Below are 27,439 nucleotides of genomic sequence, written 5' to 3' on the forward strand. Positions count from 1 at the left end.
GATGGTGCCAATATGAGGAGCACTACAGCCGGATGCAAAGACATGCTACAGCCAGGAACTCACCGTTTCATACACAGGCTGTGCCAACTTCTCTCTCCGGCACCACTCCAGCAGGCACATCTTGGGGGTAACTTGGGGTGGGTATACTCTTCTGGGGAAAGAGGGGGAGGTAATTTATGGCTCATTCATCACTTCCACTCCCTCCCTCAGCAAGGGCTACTGTCAGCCACTGATGGATGCTATAGGACCTGTAGAAACTGCTGTCTCAGGACTCCTGTGCCCACTCCCCTGGGCTCTCTGTCCTGCCCTACTAGCAGTTGGGTCTAGGTTTTACCTAAGAGGAAGATGGCTTCTATGTGCCTGAAAAATTGCAGGATAGGGTAAAAGTGAACTCCAAGCTCTCTGAATGCCCTCCTTTAACAGTTAGGAAGGTTCAATTTGCCTTTCAAGACAAGGTAAGGAGTGGAGGGAGGCAGGAATACAGGTAAGTAGACTCAGAGATCTAGCTCTGTGCCCACTCTGATTCCATCTGCTGAGAGTCAGGATTACCTGCTCTGCTATGGACACACAGGATTTTGGCTTCAGAGTCAGTGTAACAGGGTGAAAGGGACATGTTCCAATAGCCACCCACTGGGTGCTCCCTCTGGCATAGGAACTGCCCAACAGCTGTTTTCCCACCCTCACCTCTTGTCAGACAAGACTGACCCCTTGGTCTGGGGATGGGTACTGGAAAAAGGCTCAGAGGACAAGGATGAGGAAGGACACTGTTCAAAACTGAGTCACAATGTGAAGCAAGGATCAGTCTGAGGCTACTTCTGCCTGGAGAGGGCACCACTGACCTGGTGGGAGGCAGTGGGGATGGGCAGGAGTACAGACACCAAATGTGGGCAAAGCACCTTCAGCCACTGGGGGGCTCTAGGGGAAAAGCAGAGACTTTCAGGAAGGGAATGGTGGCGGGGGGAAGAGGGGGAGTGGAGTTCAGTCACCATCAGGACAACGTGCACAGCCAACAGCGCTGCCTGGGTTTGCAGGGACTGTCTTCCCTGAAAGTACCTCCTGTGCCAGCACTCAAGAGGTAAAAACAGGAGGATCAGGAATTCAAGGCCACCCTCGGGTGTACAGCAAATTTGAGAACAGACTAAGTTACATGACACCCTGTGTCAAAACAAGAGGAAGAAAGCTGGGGAGATGGCTCAGTAGAGAAAGACACCTGTTTGCAAAGCTTGCTAGCCCAGGCATCCCATGTGTCTGCAGTTCATTTGCAGTGGCTGGCGGCCCTGGTGCGCCCATGCTCTCACACTCTCTGTCTCTTAAACAAACAAACAAATAAATAAATAATTTAAAAAATTTGCTGAAGTGATGGCACATGCCTTTAATTCCAGCACTCGGGAGGGAGAGGTAGGAGGATCACTGTGAGTTCGAGGTCACCCTGAGAATGAATTCCAGGTTAGCCTGGACTACAGTGAGACCTTACCTTAAAAAAATAAAAATTAAAAATATCCTGGCATGGTGGTGCATGCCTTTAATCCCAGCACTCAGGAGGCTGAGGTAGGAGAATCGCCATGAGTTCAAGGCTAGCCTAAGAGTGTATAGTGAATTCCAGATCAGCCTGGGCTAGAGCAAGATCTTGAAGGACCAAAAATAAATAAATAAATATAGTAAGAAATATAAATAACTAAAATTTTAGGTATGGTAACACATGCCTTTAATCCCAGCACTTGGGAGGCGTATGTAGGAGGATCACCATTGAGTTTGAGGCCAGCCTGGAACTTCAGAGTGAGTACCAGGTCACCCTGGACTAGAGTGAGACTCTAGCTCGAAAAACCAAAACTAATTTTTTGTTTTTGTTTTTCAAGATAAGGTCTCACTCTAGTCCAGGCTGACCTGGATTTCACTGTGTAGTCTCAGGGTGGCCTCGAACTCACAGCAATCCTACTTCAGTCTCCTTACCAGCCTGTGCCAGAATGAGACCCTACCTGGAAAAAAAAAAAAAAAGAAAGAAACGAAAAATTAAAAGAAGTATCTTTGTACTATAAACGAGAACAAGTATTCAAGCCAAGGAAATTTGTGGTTCCTACTTGACATTAGTCATACATACAGACAGGAAAACCCCAAGGATACAGGTCCTGTACTACCCTGAGGCCAAGTTGGAAATTTACCTGTCAAACCTGACAGCCATCTTAATGATGCCGGTGGTGTCTTCAGTTGGTTCCTCAGTCCCCTCCGGAGTCTTGGCTAGGAAGTCAGCCCGCCGGGCATCCAGCTCCCGCATGGTTTCCTCATAAAAGGCACCAAGGCCAAAGGCCTCGCTTTGGAGGAAGAGGTGGAGCAAGGTAGGTACTTAGTGGAGCAGTGTACTGAGAAACTCCTATACCAGAAAGTACATGCTACCTGCCATAGCATCTGCCTAGACCAGAACTTGGTGAATGAATATCTGAACCCTTCCGCATGGACACCAGAGGAAGGTGGGTTCTAAAGGTTATCATATGCAGCTCTCTCCCAAGAATGACTAAAGCACTGGGCTTCTCCAGCACCCATGACTGAGTCAACCCATGCTGATCAAACATGTGGGTTGTGTGTAGTATTATGGATCTAGTCTGAACTAATGTACTATTCAGAGTTAACATTCTCTTCTTGAATTCACAAAGCATCATGGTCTAGCTGCTTAAGCTATGTGGAATAGAGACGGAACCAACACCAAACCTCACAAGCCACGAATAGAAGGGTTCTGGTACAGCTTTCCCTTCTAAGAAGAAACCCCTGCAGAGAGATCCCCGAGGGCGAATCTAGTTTAGAAAGCCTCCTTGAATGGGGAGGCTATAGCCAGCCAATATGGGAGGGTAGATTTTTTAGGCAGAGGACCCAAGGAGGATAACTCGGAAGTACAGAAGTAAACAGACAGGAAGACAGGAAGCTAGGTCAGGAAATAAACGAAGCTGGAAGGTGTTAACCACCTGAGTCAGAGCTGTATCAGACTTAGAAGACTCACACTAGTTCAGTGGCTGTGGGTGTAGGCCAAGGGCCCGCTTCTATAGCCCTGTCTTTCCTAACAATTGGGTCTCATTGGTCTGGCATAAGATGGGCCCATTAATGAAAACACCCTTCTTTCTCAGGAATTCGCAGCCCTATCCTTCACATCCTTCCATTGTACCCATGTCCTAGTTCCCAAAACTCTAGTGTGTGATTACTCCAAAGCTTTGAAAGTACCCCCTCTGTAAGTTATAGCACCACCCCATTCCTGCATAATTACATCTGGAAGCTGTATCCCTGGGGCCCCCCCCCCACCTCCCTAGCAGAGTAAGTTTAGTGCTCAAGGTCGAGCCTGGGCCACATCTGCAAGAACAGATGGACAGACCATTGTCTCTCTTACCAAATCTCCTGGGAAGACTGGGCAGCGTGGAGCAACCTTCCCTGAGGTGACTCCAGTTGTTCCCGCAGCATCTGGCACAAGCAGTACTTGGTGTTGGTGTAGTGGTTGTCATACTGCACAGCCTGAGAGGAGAACTAGCATGAGCCCACCTGCTTCAGCAAGCACAAAGACCTGAGCTAGGGTCTGCTGGCAGGGAACAAAGCTCCAAGGGTGCATCTGAAGGGTGCTCACAGTCAAGCCCATGTGGCTTCCACCCTGACATCTACTCCTCCGGCTATGACAGCGTTTGAGAGTCACAGCGGAGGCCCATGCTCAGTAGCACACGCTCCTGGAGAGCCACCAGAGGGCCAGAAGTAGAGAGGAGCAGCGTGTGCTTCAGCTACCACACCACCACAGAAAGCCTTCCGCCGAGTGTCTTCCAGGGCAGGGAGAGGGAACATACCAAATCCTGGCATGGCAGGGTCAGTCTCAGGACATGAGCAAGACTATTACCTTATAACCAGGCAAGCACCTTGCCTTCCTTCATCTTGACTAGCCTCTCTGCAACTACCCTGCATGGGTAGGGAATGGCCCAGCTATCAAGCATGTTTGTATATACTTGTCATTTTACAAATCTGTACAACGAGAAATATAGCTGTTACTCAACTCAAAAACCTGAGAGGTGAGGCCCAGGGAGATGAGATGACTTCCCAAGGACACCTGGGATGCCCACCCAGCTAAGGGCAGGGGAGCAGCACTGGGTAAAGACTGCATGCACAGCCTCCAGAAGCGCCTCCCCCTAATGCTGCTGCACAATCTCCTCTATGCCTGTCTTCTAGGAAGGTCCCATAGTATGCTCAGGACAAGGCAGGGAATAAGTGAGTAAGTCCCCGCCATAGACAGGACCTGGATTCGGCTTATTTGGACCAAAAGAAACCTGACTATATCAGAGGCAACACTGGTGATGCTTGAGGACACTCCCTTTCCCCATGACCACGTACCCTCCTGAACACTACCAAGGTATGGCTAAGCAGGAGTGATAACATCACCCTTCACCCGGCAAGCAGGCTCAGCACTGCTAAACATGTCTGCCCTGCCACACACCAGCCAGGTGGTCAGAAAAGCTAGCCAGCTGACCCTGGCTGAGGTAAAGCACCTTGGCTATAGCTGACTCAGAATGCTGAAGAGCCAGCAATCACCAACCTGCCCAACAGGATACCCAGGGTCAAAGGGATGAAGGCTGTACCACTGGAGAGGGAAGACTCTAGGACAAAAGCTGCCCAGAACTGGACACATGCGTTGTCCTGCCATCCCAGAGCCATGGGAACACCTCCATGCCACAGCAGCCACAACTGTGTAGGTCTGGCCATGGTTTGAAGAGGGCACACACAGTTCTAGCTAGGGGTGAGACCTAGGACTGAAAGAAAGGTGGAAGTCTGCTCTAGAGGGTTACATCTTCTGTTCAGGTTGAGGAACACTCTGCCTCTGCTAATGTGCACGCTCAGCTCATCACAGAATCCTACAGTGTCCCAGGGGTACGGCAAAGAAAAATGACAAGTGAGCTCAACAAAAAATTCCTTTGTGGGGGGCTGGAGAGATAGCTCAGTGGTTAAGGCACTTGCCCGCAAAACCTAATGACCCATGTTTGATTCCTCAGTGCCCATGATACACAAAGAGGCACATGTATCTGGAGTTCATTTGCAGTGGCTAGAGGTCCTGGCATGCTCCTTCCTTCCTTCCTTTATTGACAACTTCCATAATTAAATACAATAAACCATGAGAAGTCCCTCCTTCCCCACACTCCTCTTCGCAACTCCACTCTCCATCATATCCCCTCCTCCTCTGTCTCTTTTATTTTGATGGCATCATCTTTTCCTCCTATTATAATGGTCTTATGTAGGCAGAGCCAGGTACTGCAAGGTCATGGATATCCAGGCCATTTTGTGTCTGGAAGAGTGCATTTCAAGGAGTCGTACCATTCCTTTGGCTCTTCCATTTTTTTATGCCACCTCTTCCACACCCATTCTCTCTTTCTATCTGCCTATCTCTTTTTCTCTTCTCTCAAGTAAATAAATAAAATTTTAAGATATTGTTTTTTAAATTTCTTTGGCACAACTATAAAACTTCCAGTAAGAAGAAAATAGTTTAGGAATGGAGAGATGGCTAGGCAGTTAAGGCACTGGCTTGCAAAGTCCAAGGACCCAGGTTCATTTCCCAAGTACTTACATAAAGCCAATGCACAAAGTGGCACATAAGTCTATAGTTCGTTTGCAGTGACTAGAGGACCTGACATGCCCATTCTCTCTCTCTCTTTCATAAAATAAATACATAAATGAGAAAATAGTTTAGAAGAATCTACACTGGCTGGGTGTGGTGGCACATGCCTATAATCCCAGCACTTGGGAGGCAGAAGTAGGAGGATCTGTGTGTTTGAGGCCAGCCTGGAGCCACAGTGAGTTCCAGGTCAGCCTGGGCTAAAGTGAGACCCTTCCTCAGCAAAAACAAGAAAAGAAAAAGAAGAAGCTATTCTGCAGCTGGCCATGGTGTCACATGTCTGTAATCCTAACACTTGAGGGGTAGAGGCAGGACAGATGGTCCAGCAGTTAAAGGCACTTGCTCACAAAACCTGATGGCCTGGGTCCAGTTTCCCAGTGCCCATGTAACGCCAGACACACAAAGTAGCACAAGTGTCTAGAGTTCCTTTGTAGCAACAGGAGGCCCCAGTGCACACATATATCCTCTCCTTCCTTCCCTCTCTTGCTTTTTCTCTCAAATAAATATTAAAAGACTTTGGGCTGGAGAGAAGGCTTAGTAGTTAAGGCCCATGCCTGTAAAGCTTAAGGACCCAAGTTTGATTCCCCAGCACCCCAGTAAGCCAGGTGCACAAGGTGGCACATGCATCTGGAGTTTGTTTGCAGTGGCTAGAGGCCCTGGTGTGCCCATTCTCCTTACCTTCCTCCCTCCCTCTCTCAAATAAACAAACAAATAAAATATATATTAAAACAAAAGAAGTGTGGGAGGGAGGGAGGGTATTACCATGGGATTTTTTTATAATCATGGAAAATGTTAATAAAAATTAAATTAAAAAAAAAAAAAAGAAAGCCAGGTGTGGTGGCGCACACCTTTAATCCCAGCACTTGGGAGGCAGAGGTAGGAGGATTGCCATGAGTTCAAGGCTACCCTGAGATAACAGAGTTAATTCCAGGTCAGCCTGGACCAGAGTGAGACCCTACTTCGAAAAACCAAAAAAATAAATAAAAAGAAAGAAAAAGGAAAAAAACAAAGACTTTGAGCTAGGCATGGAGGTGCATACCTTTATTCCCAGCACTCAGGAGGCAGTGATAAGAGAATCATCCTGAGTTTGAGGCTACCCTGAGACTACATAGTAAATTCCAGGTCAGCCTGGGCTCTAGCTCAGCAAGACACTGTCCCAAAACACCAAAAAAATAAAAAACAAATGAAAGCACAGAGACATACATATTTGATGTACTTTTCCATGACTTCCTCCAGGGGCCGAAGACCATCCTTAAGGAAGATCGATGGGTTCCACATAGCTGCACGGGCCACCATCACTGAAGAGGCAGCTGTGGCTTGTCGGAAGCCCTCTATGTCCAAATGCTTCTGGATGTGGTCATGAGATCCTCCACTAAAAAGCAACAGGCAAATTAGAAGTGTCCCCTTATAGAACCTACCAGCATGCTAGTTATTAATACAGCTTTGGCCAAGTCCCTTCAGCTAGCAGAGCTTCAGCAAAGGGAGATTATAACATACATCTTTTGTTTGTTTGTTTTGGATTTTGAAGTAGGGTTTTACTCTAGTCCAGGTTGACCTGAAATTCACTATGTAGTCTCAGGGTGGCCTCGAACTCATGGTGATCCTGCTACCTCTGCCTCCTGAGTGTGCCACCACACCCAACTCAATGCATCACATTATTAAATGAGGAGCCTCAACCATGCCTGGTACTTAAGTATTTAGATATTTTACTTTCCTTCTCTCTTACCAAAATAATGGCCAAAGCAAACAACATATGCCTACAACTGGGTTATTAGCTAGGCGATGGTGGCATATGTCTGTAATTTTACCACCTAGGAAGCTAAGACTAGAGGATCACAAGTTGGAGGCCAGCCTGGGCTATACAGTCAGTTCCAGACCACCCTGGGCTACACAGCAAGGCCCTGTCTAAAAATAAGCAAGCAAGCAAACAAACTGGTATTACGACCACAGGAAAACCCCCAAGGCTGAGCAGCCAACCATATACCTTCTAGTGACTGATCAACAAAACCCTAGAGAGAGGGATGACTGGGGGAGGGAGATGTGGTGGTTTGATTCAGGTGTCCCCCATAAACTTAGGTGTTCTGAATGCTAGGTTCCCAGCTGATGGAGATTTGGGAATTAATGCCTCCTGGGGGGAGTGTATTGTTGGGGGCGGGCTTATGGGCTTTATAGCCAGGTTCCCCATGCCAGTGTTTGGCACACCCTCCTGTTGCTGTGGTCCATCTTATGTTGGCCAGGGGGTGATGTCCACCCTCTGCTCATGCCATCGTTTTCCCCTGCCATCGTGGAGCTTCCCCTTGAGCCTGTAAGCCAAATAAACCTCTTTTTCCCAGAAGCTGCTCTTGGTTGGGTGATTTCTACCAGCAATGCGAACCAGACTGCAACAGGAGATAAGGAGATCTAGTGTGATCATAATTCCCCGCCCTCCTGGCCTGTTACAGGGACCATCCGAGAAACTGTTCTGACCTCATCCATTTCACTGGGAGTCAGGTGGCAGCCTCAGTCCAGAGGTAGCTAGCTATGCTGCAGAGGACCCTCAGGTGAAAGCAAAGCAATAGTCTCCAAAGTCTTTTATTGTTGTTTTTTTGTTTGTGTTTTTCTAGGTAGGGTCTCACTCTAGCCCAGGCTGACTTTGAACTCACTCTGTAGTCCCAGGCTGGCCTCGAACTCACAGCAAACCTCCTACCTTTGCCTCCCCAAGTGCTGGGATTAAAGGTGTGCACCACCACACAGGATGGACTGGCTCAGAAGTCTTAAGCAGACCTCCAAGTCACTCCTAAAACTTCTTGCTCAGAAGACACAAGATCAAGATACCACCCCTTAACTCCTCCCTCCCACCAGCTGGGGGTAACGTTCCCCAGGGCTGCCCTGTTCCCAATGTCTCAGGCCCCTGTGGTACATGCTATCCTAAGGTGCAAGGCTAAGCTACTCTACACAGGCCACTAGATGTGGCCTTAATATTGAGTTGTGGAGGTGCTCGGGAACCTCATACCTACCAGTCCAAATTCCTACTCCAGTAGCCACCCAGAGCACTTGTCTGGATTTCATTGACCTGCTTTATGTTCCCTGAGCCATAGTGTTAGGAGCTCTGGCTTTAGACTCCTCCCAAAGCACCTGGGCCCTGCATACCTAACTTTACGTGTGACATCACCTTGCTCTGGGCCCACTTCTGCAGCTACCTCTTTACTCTCTCTTCCCTTATTCCCAACCACAGCTCATCAGCCCACCCATCAGAGTGCCTTGTACAGTGCCCCAGGGGCTCTTATTTCTACAAATAATGCCTAGCTGGCTTTATGTGGGTACTGAGGAATTGAACTTGGGCTGGCAGGCTTTGCAAGCAAACACCTTTAACCGTGGAGCCATCTCCTCAACCCCTGTGGTCATTTTCTAAATGCTTTGTCATTCCACTTTTGTATGTCAGATCAAATCTCTTCTGAATGAGATGGAACATAACAACATAAATGAAGAAGAAGAGGGGCTTACTTGGCTATGACAGGAATGGAGAGGGTTTCAGCAATGGCTTTGATGACTTCACAGCTGACAGGGTGCTGAGGTCTTTCCTCACGCTTCCTTGGAGAGAAAGACAAGAGATGGGGTCTGAGGGCTGAGGGTTAAAGGCCATATCATTGCTCAAATCGTACGATCCTTCCTACTGAATCTCAAGCAGGTCAGCCAGCCATGTGGCTGCCCAGGACAGGTTTCAGGGACTGGCCTTCATGACCTCTTGGAAAGAGCTCTGTCCTGAGGGGTAGGGGCAGCAGATCCACACAGAGAAGGCCAGGCCAGCTCTCAGGAGCCTGCAGAGGTGGCATGGCTATAGAGGACCAATGTGGGTGGCCTGATTCCCAAGGTCACATTGCTTCTCCCTGGCTTGCCTTTGCCTCTGCCAGAAATAGGAGACAGTGCCACAAGAATGCTGCCCCTACTGTCCCAGTCCTGCCCTTCCCAAGGGACTTAGAACAGCTGCCATTGCTGGGATCAGCCACTCCCACACAGTTGCCTGTGCTGAGGCCAAGTTGCACAGCTGATCTTGGGGAGAAGCACCTGACACAGGGTAGGCCTGGTGCCCCGGGCAGCCAGGGAAGGCCACAGACCATGACTGTCACGAAAAACCACAGGGGAAGCAAGACACAACCCAGGGCCCTTCCTCGTGAGGTCAACTCCAAGAAGTCCTTGTGCAGGAGTAAGCAAGTCTTTAGGGCCACCACGCTGATGCTTGGGCAGAGCTAAATGTGAGACAAGCCACAGAGGAGGTTCACCAGGTCGTGCTCAAATGTGCAATATCCCTCAATTCCTCAGAAAACTCCACCAACTCAGCTTCCACCTTTAACTCCCTACAACCTCAGCAGCCACTTTCATAATATCCTTAAAGCTGTGTAAACTTGCTTACACTTACTCAAATCTGTCTTCCTATTGCCTCCAACTTTTGATAAAAGTAATAGTATCTCTTTTAAAAAAAAAATACATACAGGTTTTTATCTTTGGTTTTTTCAAGGTAGGGTCTTGCTCTAGCCCAGACTGACCTGGACTTCACTAAAAGATGACAACATCAAAATAAAAGACAGACTAATTGAGAGGGGGAGGGGTATGATGGAAAGTGGATTTGGGAAGGGGAAAGTGGGAGGGGAAGGGGATTATCATAGTTTATTGTCTATAATTATGGAAGCTGGTAATAAAATTTTTTAAATTAGTTTTGTACTCAGTGAATATAGTCAAGTCAGTACCATTGTTAAGCCTCCTCCCTGTCTTTCCCCTCCCCCTGGCCCCTTCTTATTGGGGTGTATGGGTCATGCATTGTGGGGTTAGCCCTCAGTTATGGGTAGGAGGAAATGTCTCTGTGTATCATGACCCAACGTGTGGCTCCGACATTCTTTCTGCCCCCTCTTCCGCAAGTGGCAATACAATTTTTAAAATTATTTATTTATTTATTATTTGAGAGAGAGAGGGAGAGAGAGAGAAAGAGAGAGAGTGGGTGTGCCAAGGCCTCTATCCACTGCAAACAAACTCCAGACACATGCACCACTATGTGCATTTAGCTGACATGGGAACTGGGGAAGCAAACCTGGGTCCTTAGGCTTCACAGGCAAGTGCCTTAGCCACTAAGCCATCTTTCTAGCCCTCAAAATATTTGATTTATTTGAGGGAGAGGAGAAGGGAGAATGGGCACACCAAGGCCTCTAGCCACTGCAAATGAACTCCAGACACATGTGGCATCTTGTACATCTGGCTTTACATGGGCATTGGGGAAATCTAACCCAGATCCTTGGGTTTTGCAGGCAAGTGTCTTAACCACTGAGCCATCTCTTCAGCCCACTAATATTATCTTAAATTAAGACAATACTGTATGCAAGGCTTTATATTCACAATCTCACAAGAGCTTTACATAATTTCAAAATGAGGAATGTGTCACTTAGGTTAAGAGAAAGCCAGGGATATAGCTTAATGGTAGACTGCTTGTTTGCCTAACAAGGTTGAGGCCCTGGGATCAAGTACTACCACCACCACCAAAAAAAAAAAAGAAAAGAAAGAAAAAAGCCAGTGGCCCATGCCTTTAATCCCAGCACTCAGGAGGCAGAAGTAGAAGGATCTCTGTGAGTTTGAGGCCAGTCTGGGACTACAGAGACAGTTTCAGGAAAGCTAGGGCTAGAGTGAGACCCTACCTCAAAATAAACAAAACAAAACAAAAACAATAAAAGAGGTTAAATGATTCCCATGAGGATACAGAACTAATAAGCTGCAGAGCTTGGATTTATATTTTATTTATTTGTTTGAGGCAGGGGGTGAGCATGAATGGGTGCACCAGGGCCTCCAGCCACTGCAAATGGACTCCAGATGCATGAGCCACCATGCTCACCTGGCTTATGTGGGTTCTGGGGAATTGAACCTAGGTCCTTAGGCTTTGTAGGCAAGCATCTTAACCACCAGCAATCTCTGCAGCTCCAGAGCTGGGATTTAAAATGAGGCTGTTGGAGTCCAAAGCCTGCTGCCCCAGGAAGAAGCTTATGTATAGATGTGTGCATCTGTCATGTTTCCCTCCTGGCTTCAACCCAAGCAGGTTTTCTGTTAAAAGTTGGTGTTCTGGATATACTCAGTAAAAAGCAACATGGGGGCTGGAGAGATGGCTTAGCAGTTAAGGCACTTGCCTACAAAGTCTAAGGATCCAGGTCTGATTCCCCAGGACCCACGTAAGCTAGATGCACAAGATGGTGCATGCGTCTGGAGTTCATTTGCAGTGGCTAGACGCCCTGGCATACCCATTCTCTTCTCTCTCTTTCTCTCTCTCTCTCCCCCTCTCTTTCTCTGTCTCAAATAAATAATTTTTTTTTTTTGGTTTTTCGAGGTAGGGTCTCACTCTGGTCCAGGCTGACCTGGAATTAACTCTGTCATCTCAGGGTGGCCTTGAACTCATGGCAATCCTCCTACCTCTGCCTCCCGAGTACTGGGATTAAAGGTGTGTGCCGGGCTGGAGAGATGGCTTAGCGGTTAAGCGCTTGCCTGTGAAGCCTAAGGACCCCGGTTCGAGGCTTGGTTCCCCAGGTCCCACGTTAGCCAGATGCACAAGGGGGCGCACGCGTCTGGAGTTTGTTTGCAGAGGCTGGAAGCCCTGGCGCGCCCATTCTCTCTCTCTCCCTCTATCTGTCTTTCTCTCTGTGTCTGTCACTCTCAAATAAATAAATAAATAAATAAATAAATAATATTAAAAAAAAAAAAGGTGTATGCCACCTCGCCTGGCAATAAAATATATTTTTTAAAAGCATCCCAAGGTGTTCTTATAAGACCTCTGATCCCAAAATGAATGTTATCCAGAGAATGTCTTTTGAGCAGGATTCTGTACAAAAGGACATCATAGGCTCAGAAAGCACATTTAACTGGGAGGTACAGTAATATTCAGAAATACCTCAGCCTCAAGAGCCCATGGGCTACAGATACGAGGATTATTAAAAGCAGTCACTGGGACATCTGGCTATGTAACAAGGGCAAGCAAGAGAGGCACTGCCCTTAAAAAGATAGCCATCTGCGTTGGGCGTAGTGGTACACGCCTTTAATCCCAGCATTCGGGAGGCAGAGGTAGGAGGATCACCATGACTTCGAGGCCACTGAGATTTTTCATAGTGAATTTCAAGTCAACTTGGGCTAGAGTGAGACCCTACCTCAAATAAACTAAACTAAACTAAAAACTAAACTAAACTAAAATAAATAAAATAAAATAAATAAAATAAAATAAAATAAAATAGAGAGCCATCCGCCTGGGGTCATTCAAAGGAGAAGCCATGGCTCAACAAAGTGGAAAGGAAATGTCAGGTATGATGCTGCATGACTGTAATCCCAGCACATGGAAGGCAGAGAAAGGAGGACCAAAAGTTCAGGCCAACTGGGCATGGTGGCACATGCCTTTGATCCCAGCACTCAGGAGGCCAAGGTAGGAGGACTGCTGTGAGTTCAACGCCAGCCTGAAAATACAGTGAATTCCAGGTCAGTCTGGGCTATAGCAACATCCTGCCTTAAAAACCCAAAAAAAAAAACAAAAAATTCAGGTCAGCATGGGACACATAGTGAAACTCTGCCTCTAAAAAGAGATAAAGAGGGCTGGAGAGGTGGCTTGGCAGTAAGGTACTTGTCTGCAAAGCTGAAGGACCTAGGTTCAATTCTCCAGTACTCATATAAGCCAGATGCACAAGGTGGTACATGTATCTGGAGTTCATTTGCAGTGGCTGGAGGCCCTGGCACACCCATTCTCTCTCTGTCTGTCTGTCTCTCTCCCTCTTTCTCTCTCACACAAATAAATAAATAAAAATAAAAATATTTTTAAAAAAGACAAAGGGATTACATACACAGCTGTAATCCCACCACCTAGGAAGTAGAGGCAGAAGGCCCAGGAGTTCAAGGCCAGCCTTCTCTACTACACATCAAGTGTGAGGACAGCCTGGGCTACATGAGACCCCCAGTAAAACCAAAAGTAGGGCTAGAGAGATGGCTCAGCAATTAAGGCTCTTGCCTGCAAAGCCTAAGAGCCCAGGTTCAATTCCACAGTACCCATGTAAGCCAGATGCACAAGGTTGCACATGCATCTGAAGTTCATTTGTAAGAGGCCCTGGAACACCCATTCTTTCCCTCTCTTTCTCTCAAATAAATAAACAAAATAAAATATTTAAAAGTAAACATAAGAAAACATGGGCTAGGGATATATTTCAGTGGCATGGCACTTGCTTAGCATGTGCAAAGCTCTGGGTTCAATTCCCAATACAAAAAAGTGAGATGGTGACAAGAGGCTAAGGAGCTCAAGGTCTCCCTCAGCTACACACTGAATCTCAGGCCAGCCTCCTCCAAAAAGGAAGAGAAGCTGGGCATGGTGGCGCATGCCTTTAATCCCAGCACTCAGGAGGCAGAGGTAGGAGGATTGCCATGAGTTCAAGGCCACCCTGAGATGACAGAGTTAATTCTAGGTCAGCCTGGACCAGAGTGAGACCCTATCTCGAAAAACCAAAAATAAAATAAAATAAAATAAAACTAAAAGGAAGAGGGAAAAAAAAAGGAAACAAAACTTTAGCGTCAAAATTTTAATTCTACCACTTCCTGACTGTGTGATACAATTCTGAGCTAATTGTTCCATCTCTACCACTTACACATCCTTCATGTAGGACCCCTTCTTCTCTAATGCTTAGAGCAGTGCCTGCCTCTTGCAGGTACACAGTGAATAAAGCAGACAAACATAAGCCCATGCAGGGCTTGCCTACTCTTGGGATTCACAGGACATCAATGAGCTAGGCAGAAGTGGGCTAATATATAGATAAGCTAGTTGTCACCTAGGGTCTGTTGCAAGATCATAAAGATGGCTGGGAAATCTTCCCACCAGTCATTCACTTGTAAGGCAACTGACCACTCACCTCCCATGAACAGCGATGGCTGCAATGCCAGTCCTTTCTATCCGCTTCACAAGGCTCAGGGTATCTTCTAGCTGAGGAAAAAGATAACATAGGGTGGTTGATAAGGTCCCAAGGGAGCAGCTTCCAACACCTAAAGTGGGCTCAGCTCTACCACTCTCCATCAACTCAGAGTGTTGTGAACAATTTACACCCTCAAGTCCAACATTACCAGAGAGAACCTTCAAATATAACAGACATCCTTACCGATGGTAGGATGCGGATCTTACAGGTCACAGGTCTGTGTGTTCCTTTCACGAGAGTGCTGAGGATCTGCAGAGAGGAGCACACAGGAGCATCTATCTCTTCTGTACTGACTAGCATCCTACAGACGTGTCAACTCCGGTGACAAGAACAGTTTGCATGCATTTATTTGTTGTGTGTAGATACACATAAGTTCTCTGAGGCAAGGAGTCTACTTGTTTTCAATGGTAGAGCCCCAGCATTACTGATTCCCTACCTGGCACATAAAGGCAAATATAAAGAGTGAGTGAATAGATCAGCATGTGTTCCCATGAGCCACCAGTGATCCTTTGCCAGGAACAACATCGGAATTACCTAGAGAGCCTAAGAATACAGACTTCCATACCACATTATTTCCTGAATGAGTCTCTAGGGGCAGAGTTTAGAAGTATGTGTTTTCAAAAGCTTTGCCCAAAATACCCCATCAATATGATTCTGAGGCCTAGTCCTGGTTATGAACACACAACTGGCAGTTTCTTTTTCCTTTTTGGTTTTGGGAGGTAGAGTATTACTCTAGACCAGGCTGACCTGGAATTTACTATGTAGTCTCAGGGTGGCCTCGAACTCATGGTGATCCTCCTACCTCTGCCTCCCAAGAGCTGGGATTAAAGAGTGTTATACCATGCCTGTCTCAAATGATTTTTTTAAAGAAGAAATATAGGAAAGTGTTAAGAAGGTAGCAAGACCCAGGTATGGTGGCACACACCTGTAATCCCAGCACTCAGGAGGAAGAGGCCTAGGCTAGAGTGAAACCCTATCTCAAAAAAAGAAAACAAAACAACAAACAAACAAAAAGTCCAGGTGTGGTGGCACATACCTTTAATCCCAGCACTCCAGAGGCAGAGGTAGGAGGATTGCCACCCTTAGACTACATAGTGAATTCCAAGTTAGCTTGGGCTAAAGTGAGACCCTACCTTGGGTGGGGGGCGGGAAGGGAAGGGAGAAAGAAAGAAAAGAAAAGGTAGAAAGACAAGGCCATGGCCACAAAAGAATCAGATCAAGAGAGCTAGAGATGATGCTGCACGTCTGTAGCACTGCTATCTTGTTCCTGTATCAAAAATTTCAGTTCAGCCAGGTGTGGTGGTGCACGCCTTTAATCCCAGCACTCAGGAGGCAGAGGCAGGAGGCTCACCATGAGTTCAAGGGCACCCTGAGAATACAGAGTGAATTCCAGGTCAGCCTGGGCTAGAGTGAGACCCTACTTCAAAAAACCAAAAAAAAAAAAAAAAAAAAATTAGTTCAAGCAAGCTAAAGGGAAAGTGATCTCAAAAGCCCACCTCCCCCCCTTTAAGAATGGGAGCTGTGACTGACAGTGGAAACACCCAGACAGCTGCTCCCAGTCTTGATTTTGGACAGAAGGGGGCAGCAGAGACTCAGTTAAAACGGTTTTCTTTCTAGGACAAGCTGAGGCAGATCATTCAAGCCATCAGACTTAGCTGGATGGACTGAAAGGTGGACAGTTTATGAGTAAGACAATGCCCACTAGCCTAGGCACAACTGCCAGAAAGGAATGAATAGTTCCCTACGTGTTCCCTCCCAGAGTCACCCCAGCAGGCCTAATAGATGCACTTACCCTTTAAATGGGTGACTGCCAGACAGACCCATGAGGACACATGATAAAGATTTCTCTAGTCCTACAGCTCTGGTTCTCAGAAACACTTCTGGAAGGTTCCCTGCTAGTGGTTACTTTGTCTTACAGAAACTCCTTTGGATGTATTTAATCCAAGTAACTCTAAGCACTTCAGTATTCCCGCTATTGCACACATTTAGGATCAGGAAGGACATTAGACAACTGAAAGTCCAGCCACATGCTAGGGCCACACGGAGGAGAAAGGGCAACTAGAGGTTGTTTAATCTCCATGAAACTCTGCTGGACACCCAAATCACCCCACATGTCTCTGTAGTGTGAAGACATCTGGGAGCAAAGGGAGCAGACAGACACAAGATCTGAGTAGAGGAACGGCACACCTACCCACAAGCAGGCTTGCCTCAACAGATCCACTGATCCACTGGCTGCCTGGGGAAAAGCAGAACTTACTTCCCTTGGTTTGTGGGTAGAAGTCAGGCAGTGGGATGGTGAAGGAGGCTCAGGAGAAAGCTACCTTTCTTTAGACAGTTTCAGTTAGGGACAGGAGCCCAAAGAGAGAACCAGAAAATGCCACCCCAGGTTGGCAGGAATGGAACGCTGTTCTGATCCAGTTCCATCCACAATGGTTGCAGCGCCCCCTACTGTCTCCACCGTCTATCACACTACCTAGGTGGCGGGCCTTTGGGGTCAGCCCCTTGACTGCAAACCAATCAGGTCGTTCCCTTATGTTACTAAAGAATCCATTCTTTTAATCGACTATAAAGCTTGTCCATGATGATCCCTGCCCTCTCTGCCTGGACACATAGGTCCAGACAAGCTGGATATGGTAAAGTAGTTTTCTGCTTGCCTCTGCTTTATGCTTTGGAGTACCTTCTCACTTTAATTAACTACATGTGCGATTTTCCTCTGATCTCCGAATCTACCACAAGTGTATTTTCTTTACATTCCAGATTTACCACGTACCTCCTCTAAACTCTAAACTTGGAGTAACGTGGGTGTAATTATCTTTATTACCCATTTCTATTTCTCATCTGAATTTCCTGGTTTCTGCTTTGGTACTTTCCCTCTGCTATTCTTCATTAAACTATCACCACTTACGCTCAACTTTCTTCCATGGGGAGGCTCAGAGTGGATGCTGCACCTTCCACACGAGCGAGTATTTCTTCTAAGTCTCTCTATATAAGCTCCTAAGTCCTATCTTGCACGTGCTTATAGCTCCAGCCTCTTCCTAGACCTCAATTTAAATGGACCAAGTAGGGGTTGGTGATTTAGCTCAGTGGATGAGTGCTTGCCTAGCAATCACAAGGCCCTGGGTTTGGTCCTCAGCACCAGAAAAACAAAACAAAACAAAAACACTAAATGGACCTCGTGAAACATACTGTGCCTTCCACATAAGTGTTTCCTATCTTCCACATGCTTATGAACCTGCTCCAGCCTTTTCCTGGAGCCCAACTTCCTTTAAATGAACCCCACAATTCTATATTTTATGATTTCTCTCTAAATAAACTAAGTAATTCATAATTTCTTGACTCTATTTTTATCAATTCTTTCTTAAAAACAGGATAAGGAAGTCAGGCATGGTGGCACACACCTTTAATCCCAGCACTTGGGAGGCAGAGGTAGGAGGATCACCATGAGTTCAAGGCCAGCTTGAGACTACATAGTAAATCCCAGGTCAGCTTGAGCTAGAGTGGGACCCTACCTCAAAAAACCAAAAAGGAGGGCTGGACAGCTGGCTTAGTGGTTACGGCACTTGCCTGCAAAGCCAAAGGACCTAGGTTCAATTTCCCAGGACCCACATAAGCAAAATACACAAGATGGTGCATGTGTCTGGAGTTAGTTAACAGTGGCTTGAGGTCCTGGTGCACACATTCTCTCTCTCCTTATGTCTGACTCTCAAATCAATAAATAAAAATTAAAAAAAAATAAAGAGCATAGTGAAGCTGAGGGTAGTGGAACATGTCCCAAATCCCAGCATTCAGAAGGCTGAAGCAGAAGGAGGAAGACTGTTCTGAGGCTAAATAGTGAGAACTAGCCCAGTCAGAACTACTTAGCAAGAGCAGGGCATGTGGCATGTACCTTTAATCCCAGCACTTGGGAGACAGGTAGGAGAACCATTATGAGTTCAAGGCCACCCTGACACTACATACTGAATTCCAAATCAGCCTAGGATTGAGTGAAACCCTACCTTGAAAAACCATAAAAACAGGGCTGGAAGCCAGGTGTGGTGGTGCATGCCTTTAATCCCAGCACTCAGCAGGGCAGAAGGACCCAGGTTCAATTCCCCAGTACCCATGTAAGCCAGATGCACAAGGTGGTGCATGCATCTGGAGTTTGTTTGCAATGGCTAGAGGACCTAGCGTGTCCATTTTCTATCTGCCTCTCTCAAATAAATAAAATTTTTAAATGTTACTTTAAAAAAGGCTGGAGAAGCAGGGCGTGGTGGCGCATGCCTTTAATCCCAGCACTCAAGAGGCAGAGGCAGGATGATTGCCATGAGTTTGAGGCCACCCTGAGACTACATAGTGAATTCCAGGTCAGTCTGGACTAGAGTGAGACTTTACCTCAAAAAAAAAAAAAAAGGCTGGAGAAATAGCTCAGTGGTTAAGACACTTGCCTGCAAAGCCTAATGACCTGGGTTCAATTCCCCAGTATCCACCTAAAGCCAAGTGCATGAAGTGGCACGTGTATCTGGAGTTTGTTTTCAGCACTTAGAGGCCCCGGTGTGCCCATTCTCATTCTTTTTGTCTCTTTCTCTCTCCTTGAAAATAAATACAATAAAAATACTTTGAAAAGAGAGAAAGAAAAAGTGAAAGACAGAAAAAAAGGCTGCGGGGGACTCGATCAACATACAGAGGACACCCTGCTGCTCTCATCCAAGCCCTAGGAGAGGCTCACCACTCACAAAGCTACTGAGCCTACCCTTACCTAAAGTAACTCAGATCATCCCACAAGGGATATACAGAAAGGAAGTACAGAGAAAGTTCTAGCAGAGTTCTCAGGCCCTCTAGTTCTCAGGTGGCCTGTCCCTTGCTCCAAGCTTTTATAGAACTCCAGACTGCTCCAGACTGTCTCAGAGGTTCCCATATCTAGCATGTCAAAATCATCGGTAAACTTAAAGTGTCTTGACCTCAAATAGTCCAGGTAGACTTCAGCAAATCTAGAACAGGGAGGGAGATGTTTTGGTGACTCTAATTCATAGTCATGTTTGAGAACCCTACTTCACAACGTAGGACTTACCTTCTCAATCTTGTCAGGGTCTGACAGCAGAGCGGCTCCCATTCCTCCCTGAGGGGAAGCATACAGAAGGCCTTCTGAGAGCTGAGGGAAGATGGCCTCTGCCCGTGGTAAGGCAACACAGTGTGTTAACCTGGTAATCAAGGGCCACTGGCAACTGGCATTTTACTAAGCACATGGGGAAGGTAGCATCTATGCACCCCACAAATCCCATCAGAGGTCAGAGTGTGATGAATCCTAAAAGCCATTGCTCTAACGCCGTTGGCAAAAACAATGCATCAATCTAGAAATGGGCTCTACAAAACTCATTTTTTAGGACTTCTTACTTCCCACACAGGTTTCAGTGTTATCATAAACTAAACTCACAATCACTAAACCCTTAAAACCCAGTGAGACTGAGGCAGGTGTGGTGACACACACCTTTAATCCCAGCACACGGGCAGCTGAGGTAAGAGGATCAGTGAGTTCAAGGTTAGCCTGAAGCTACAGTGTATGCCAGGTCAGCCTGGGCTACAGTTGAGACTCAAGAGACTACTCAAGCAAGGTAGCACATGTATTCAGATAGATGAGGCAGGAGGATCAAGAGTTTGAGACTAGCCTGGGCTAGGTAGTAAGTTTAAGACAAACCTATACTACATAGTGAGGCACTGTCTCAGATGACAAAGGTTTTACCTGGCATAGTGGCTCATGCCTATAATCCCAGCACTTGGAAGGCTGAGGTAAGAGAATTGCCTATGAGTTCAAAACCAGCCTGGGCTACAGTAAGACCTTGCCTCAAAAACCAAGAAAAGGGGGGCTAGAGAGATGGCTGAGCAGTTAAGGCAGTTGCCTGCAAAGCCTAAGGACCCAGGTTCAATTCCCCAGTACTCATGTAAGCCAGATGCACAAGGTGGCACATGTGTATGGAGTTCGTTTGCAGTGGCTGGAGGCCTTGGGCTGCCCATTCTCTGCCTTCCCATCTGTCTATATCTCTCTGCTTGCAAATAAATAAATAAATATAATATTTTTTTCATTTGGCTTCAGAGTTTCCTTTTTTTTTGGGTAGTACCGGGGATTGAGCCCAGGCACTTAAGCAAGTGTAGAGCATTAGGCTACGCAAGTGTTCTACCAACAACAAACTAAACTAGATTTTGAACCAGTCCTAGATTTGGTTTGAAATTTATTTGTGTGTGTGTGTGTTTGTGTATGTGCATGTACATGTCAGGGTCTCTCTCTTCTCTCTCTTTTATTCAAGGCAGGGTCTCACATTAGACCAGGCAGACCTAGAACTCACTCTGTAGTCCACAGCTGGCCTTGAACTCAAAGTGATCCCCCCCTACCTCTGCATCCCTGACTGCTGAGATTAAATGTGTGTGCCACCACACCTGGTTTATTGTTGTTTTGGAGACAGGGTCTCCTAGAACTCTGGATCCTCCTGTCTTCACCTCCCTAGTTCAGGGATTACATGTGTGCACCACCACTCCTAGTTGATTTTTGTCTTGAGACAGTGTACCACTATGTAGTCCAGGCTGGCCTGGAACTCACTATATAGTTTAGGCTGACCTCCAATTCACAATCCTCCTGCCCCAGCCTCCAAAGTACAAATTACAAGCATGTGCCACCATATCTGATCTACTAATATCAATTTGAGCATTTTCCTCCTCCAGCACAGGATCTAGACCAGCGTCAGATATATCCTTAGGTGCAATGTTTTGTCAGTTTACCTTAGTGGAATATTCTTTAGGACAGCCCATGTTGACATCAATAGCAGCTACATCATTTTCTCTGAAAAAAAAAAAAAATGAAGGAGAAAAGGTAATAAACATTTCACTTCTGAGAAAGAAAGTAAAGTGACCAGCAAGGATGAGTTTGTGTTCACAAATCTCTTACTATGTCTCCGTGCCTATGAAACACATTAACTCTCAATGGAAAAGGCTGAAAAGTAGCGGAAAAAAATTTCCCAAAACTATACAACTGACTAATTTGAGCAAAGCTTGAAAAGAGGGACATAATGTGTACATACATCTATAAAGAGCTACATGTAGAAGACTTTACCACATTGGAGTAACAGATATTTCAAACACTGAGTGACAGTGAACCCTACCCCAGGGCTGCAGTTCTGACTCAAGTAGTAGATCCATTTGTCAATGCAGAAAAGTGACATGCTTCCTGCTGCTGGGGCCCAAGGAGAACTGATTTGTATCATAGCCTTTTACCCTATACAAGAGCTTTACTGGAATGTATCTTCTATAGACGTTACAGGACTAAGTCCAGTGTAGTGTACATGCCTATAATCCCAGCACTCAGTAGACTGAGGCAGGAGTATTTCAAGTTCAAAGCCAATCTGGACTACATAATAAATTCAAGGCCAGTCTGAACTGCATAGCAAAATTCAGTACACATGTACAGAACATAGACACACACACACGCACACCTCCAATGTGGTAGCTCATGTCTATAATCCCAGCACTTAGGAGGCTGAGGTAGAAAACTGCTATAAGTTCAACACCAACCTTGGCTACAAAATGACTTCTAGGTCAGCCTGGACTAGAGTAAGACCTTGTCTCAAAAAAATACCACCACAGGGCTGGAGAGATGGCTTAGTGGTTAAGGCATTTGCCTGTAAAGCCTAAGGATCCAGGTTTGATGCCCAGTACCCACCTAAGCCAAATATACAACGTGGTGCATGCATCTGGAGTTCATATGCAGTGGCTAGAGGCCCTGGCACACCATTCTTGTCTACCTGCCTCTCTTTCTCTCTCTCAAATAAAGAAATTAAGTAAAATAAAAGTTTTTTTTTTAAATATCCACCACAAAAAGTTATAGAACTTCTTTTTACTGGGCTGTACAATTGGCTTACTTCAATTGTCTGATATCTATGTTCTATAAAATTAATAGTCTATGACTTATAGCAACTACTTCCGAGTTCCTTCTTAACTCACTATCGTTGATAATAAGCTAATATTTACCTAAGTGCTCACAATGTGCTATAATGCCAGAGGTTATTATATTATCAGTGTTATTTTATAGATAAGGGAACCAAAATCTTAGTGAATGAAGAATTTGCCTAAATTTAGATTATAAACTAGCAAATCCGGAATTCCAACCCAGATCTTAAATCCAAAGTCATGGTACTCTCCTGATTTCATTAACTTAACAAAGAATACATCATCTTACCTACACTTCATGAAAGTTTTTGCCTCAGAACTCCCAAGAGAATCCTTGGAAAGGAAATTCCATGAATCAATGCTAAAATCAGGCTCCCACACAGAGGATTTCTGGGATCTCACCAAGGCCCAGGATAGCTTCTAGATATACAGAAAAGGAAACCTGAAACTCTTCACTTGAAAATAGAAAGGGCCCGCAGGCAGAAGGTGGGTCACTAAGTGACATTAAGGCCTTTACCGCTTCTAGAAGAGACAAAGGCAGCCCCAAGGAGGAAGGAACTTACACAAGCCTGGCCACAGCAAGGGCTCGCTCTGCATCTGAAGTTCCCTGGGAACACAAGAAGCTGTATCAACCAGTCTTGACATAAGTACACATGAGTAGACAAATACGCCTATGCATATCTCAAACACAAGCATGTGTGTATATGCCTGTGCAAACAAATATAGCAGTCAGGTCAGCTTTCTTGTAAACACTATCCACTGGACTAGCTCACTGTCAAAGCAAAAAGGACTTAGAAGGCCTAGACAACCTCATTCATGTCAGGGATATATATATACACACACAATTTTTTTGTTTTTGTTTTTTAGAGGTAGGGTTTCACTTTAGCTCAGGCTGACCTGGAATTCACTATATAGTCACAGGGTGGCCTAGAACTCACAGCAATCCTCCTACCTCTGCCTCCCAAGTGCTGGGATTAAAGGTGTGTGTCACCACACCCGGCTTCAAGAGCTATTTATTTAAAAAGTACCAAGAAATACCCAAAGAAAGAAAGGAGCACTCCAGAGAGCTCTTTAGAGCTCCAGAGATGCAGGGAGAACTCCTTGTATCTCTAACATAAATCTTGACTCTTCTTGAAAAAACATAATTTCCCTTGATACAGACTAGGCCTGAATAATCAATGCTAAAGGTTAAAAAATATATAGAACTCATGCTGAACTGACAACTCCTATAATTATGTAAATTGGAGACTGGAGGCATAGACTAGACTGCAACAACAGTGTAACCACTCATGAATGAATCTTTGGAAAATGTCCAAGACAAGGCTTTAGGAAGCCGCCACTGTATAACACAGGACAAGCACTTAACACTGGCTCTAGCACAAGTGAGAGTTAGGGAATCCCAGGGGACAAGGAGCCTCCAAAGGACACCAGACACTGAGATCACAGACTTCCCTAAGACTGGACAGGGATTCAGCCACACCCTGCAGCTTCTCTCTCTCATCTCAGGTACAGCAGAGAGCTGACTGTTAGAAGACATAGGCCTCCAGGTAGATGGGACAAAAGGACCAGCTTCCTGATGCCGGGGGTCCATGAAGATCTGATTCATGGCCTTTTATCCTATCTAGTGCTTTCCTTCTCCTAGCACATAGCCAACCCCGAACCACCTCATAGTAAAAGCCACACAATCTACTTGAAGCCCTTCCCCTTTAGAAACCTATAAAAGTAAGGGACTTCCTTTGTTTTTCAGGTTGCTGGAGTTTCTACCTCAGCCTCTCCAGTGGCTGGTGGCCAATATTATCAAAGGATAGTTTATCAAAAATCCATCTCGGGACTGGAGAGATGGCTTAGTGGTTAAGCACTTGCCTGTGAAGCCTAAGGACCCTGGTTCGAGGCTCGGTTCCCCAGGTCCCACGTTAGCCAGATGCACAAGGGGGCACATGCGTCTGGAGTTCGTTTGCAGAGGCTGGAAGCCCTGGCGCGCCCATTCTCTCTCTCTCCCTCTATCTGTCTTTCTCTCTGTGTCTGTCGCTCTCAAATAAATAAATAAAAATTTTTTAAAAAATCCATCTCAGAGCCTATGGAGCCTCACCAGAGTCTCTCCAATTCATATTTAAGACAATGAGGATCCCTTACCATCTGGAAGACCACCCTGTTCTGTTCTCTTTCACATGTGCGGAACACGACTCGGTCATCAGGAGCAACAAAGTCTACTGTCTTGAGCACCTCTACAAGAAAACGCAAACACAGAAAACCACCCAATTAAGATGCAAGTTCAGGGCTAGAGATATGGCTTAGTGGTTAAACGCTTGCCTGTGAAGTCTGAGGACCCTGGTTCAAGGCTCAATTCCCAGGACCCACATTAGCCAGATTCCACAAGGGGGCACATGCGTCTGGAGTTCGTTTGCAGTGGCTGGAGGCCCTAGCGCACCCATTCTCCCTCCTGTCTCTCTCTCTCTCTCTCTCTCTGCCTCTTTCTCTCTCTCTCTCTCTCTCTCTCCCTGTCACTCTCAAATAAATTTTTAAAAAAATTAAAAAAAAGATGCAAGTTTAATCCAGTCTAAACCCTAGAACCCAAAGCAAAACTGTAACCTTGAGCCAGACGTGGTGATGCATACCTTTGATCCCAGCACTCAGGAAGCAGGGGTAGGAGGATTACCATGAGTTGGAGGCTACCCTGAGACTACACAGTGAATTCCAGGTCAGTCTGGGTTACAGCAAGACCTCTCCTCAAAAAACAAACAACAACAAAAAAGCCAGATGTGGTAGCACACATCTTTAATTCCAGCACTTAGAAGGCACAGGTAGGAGGACTGCCGTGAGTTTGAGGCCACCATGAGACTACAGAGTTAATTCCAGGTCAGCCTGGACCAGAGCGACAGAGCAAGAACAAACCTTGAACCCCCCGCCCAAAAAAAAAGACTACCGAGTGAATTCCAGGTCAGCCTGGGCTAGAGACCTTATCTCAAAAAACCAAAAACAAACAACAACAACAACAACAAAAAAAAATCTATAACTTTGAAAGGAAAAAAGAAATTCTAGGTGTGGACTCTCCTTAAAGGACATAAACATATATTTGGGAAGTTTTTAAGGTACTATCTTCTGAGTGATGGTAGCTCACTTTATAAACAGTAGGTTTATTTTTAATGCATTATTTTCTGAAAAATTACTAACAATTTTTAATTTTTAAAATACTGAGGTGAAAACGTATATATATGAAACTTTCTGTTTCAGTTTGGGCCCAAATTTCTCCAGAAGATAATATTCTGAGGCTCAGCAAAGTTATCATTTTTTTGTGACTTAATTATTTGTTTTTAAAATGTATTTTTTAATATTTTATTTATTTATTTGACAGAGAAAGAAAGAGACAGAGTGAGAGAATGGGGGCACCAGGGTCTCCAGCCACTGCAAACGAACTCCAGAAGCGTGCACCCCCCTTGTGCATCTGGTTAACATGGGTCCTGGGAATTAAACCTGGGTCCTTTGGCTTTGCAGGCAAATGTCTTAGCTGCTAAGCCATCCCTCCAGCCCAATATTTTTTGGCCACCATCATGAAAAAAAATGATCATAAATGTTGGCGGGGATGTGGAAAAAGAGGAACCCTTCCACACTGCTGGTGGGAATGCAATCTGGTCCAGCCATTGTGGAAATCAGTGTGGAGGTTCCTAAAACAGCTAAAGATTGATCGACCATATGACCCAGCTATAGCACTCCTAGGAGTATATCCTAAGGACTCATCTCATTTCCTTAGAAGTACATGCTCAACCATGTTTATTGCTGCTCAATTTATAATAGCTGGGAAATGGAACCAGCCTAGATGTCCCTCAACTGATGAGTGGATAATGAAGATGTGGCACATTTATACAATGGAGTTCTACTCAGCGGTAAAGAAAAATGAAGTTATGAAATTTGCAGAAAAATGGATGGACCTGGAAAGGATTATACTAAGTGAGGTAACCCAGGCCCAGAAAGCCAAGCGCCACATGTTCTCTCTCATATGTGGATCCTAGCTATAGATGACTGGGGCTTCTGCGTGAGAATGAAAATACTTGGTAGCAGAGGCCAGTAAGTTAAAAAGGAGACATAAAGGGAAGAGAAAGGAAGGGAGGAGGGTACTTAATAGGTTGATATTGTATATATGTAAGTACAATGATTGAGATGGGGAGGTAATATGATGGAGAATGGATTTTCAAAGGGGAAAGTGTCGGGGGGAGGGAGGGAGGGAATTACCATGGGATTTTTTTTTTTATAATCATGGAAAATGTTAATAAAAATTTAAAAATAAAAAATAAATATTTTTAAAAAAGAAAAAAATATATTTTATTTTCCCAGAATGGTGGTGCATGCCTTTAATCCCAGCACTCGGGAAGTAGAGATAGGAGGATCACCGTGAGTTCAAGGCCACTGGGGTAGAGTAAGACCCTACCTTGGAAAATAAAAACAATAACAAAAAGATTAAAAAGAAAAGAAAATATATTTTATTTATTTGAGAGGCAGAAAGAGAGAGAATGGACATGCCAGAGCCTCTAGCCACAGCAAATGAACTCCAGACACATGCACTACCTTGTGCATCTGGCTTAAATGGGTACCAGGGAATCAAACCTGGGCCCTTAGGCTTTGTAAGGCAAGTACTTTAACTGCTGAGCCATCTCTCCAGACCCTTTTTAAACTTTTTGTTGGTTTTGTTTTTTTGATGTAGGGTCTCACTCTAGTTCAGGCTGACCTGGAATTCACTTTGTAGTCTCAGAGTGGCCTTGAACTCATGGCTGTCCTCCTACCTCTGCCTCCTGAGTGCTGGGATTAAAGGTGTGCACCACCAAACCCGGCTTTAAAACATTTTTTAATAGAAACATTTAGTTTTATTTTTTTAAGGTAGGGTCCTGCTATAGTCCAGGATGACCTGGAATTCACTATGTAGTTTCAGGCAGACCTCAAACTCACAGTGATTATCCTATCTTTGCCT

At 45.5% G+C, this 27,439-nt stretch overlaps 1 protein-coding gene across 4 annotated transcripts in view; it reads right to left on the reverse strand.

Annotated features, from left to right (window-relative positions):
- Dus2 (dihydrouridine synthase 2) overlaps window positions 1-27,439 on the reverse strand; it is a 44,756-nt gene that overhangs the window by 3,713 nt on the left and 13,604 nt on the right. For 2 of the 4 annotated variants that reach the window (XM_045142275.1, XM_045142273.1), the window contains exons 4-14: window positions 24,613-24,704; window positions 23,043-23,086; window positions 21,316-21,376; window positions 19,616-19,663; window positions 14,752-14,817; window positions 14,509-14,579; window positions 9,107-9,193; window positions 6,827-6,995; window positions 3,371-3,492; window positions 2,160-2,309; window positions 64-151 (exon numbers count right to left, since the gene is read on the reverse strand). In XM_045142275.1, the coding sequence (XP_044998210.1) occupies window positions 64-151; window positions 2,160-2,309; window positions 3,371-3,492; window positions 6,827-6,995; window positions 9,107-9,193; window positions 14,509-14,579; window positions 14,752-14,817; window positions 19,616-19,663; window positions 21,316-21,376; window positions 23,043-23,086; window positions 24,613-24,704 (998 nt within the window). The remainder of the gene's footprint in view (window positions 1-63; window positions 152-2,159; window positions 2,310-3,370; window positions 3,493-6,826; window positions 6,996-9,106; window positions 9,194-14,508; window positions 14,580-14,751; window positions 14,818-19,615; window positions 19,664-21,315; window positions 21,377-23,042; window positions 23,087-24,612; window positions 24,705-27,439) is intronic. The other 2 variants (XM_045142274.1, XM_045142276.1) reach the window with 2 other exon arrangements.

The sequence above is a fragment of the Jaculus jaculus genome, chromosome 1 (genome assembly GCF_020740685.1).
Source record: "Jaculus jaculus isolate mJacJac1 chromosome 1, mJacJac1.mat.Y.cur, whole genome shotgun sequence".
Lineage (NCBI taxonomy): Eukaryota > Metazoa > Chordata > Mammalia > Rodentia > Dipodidae > Jaculus > Jaculus jaculus.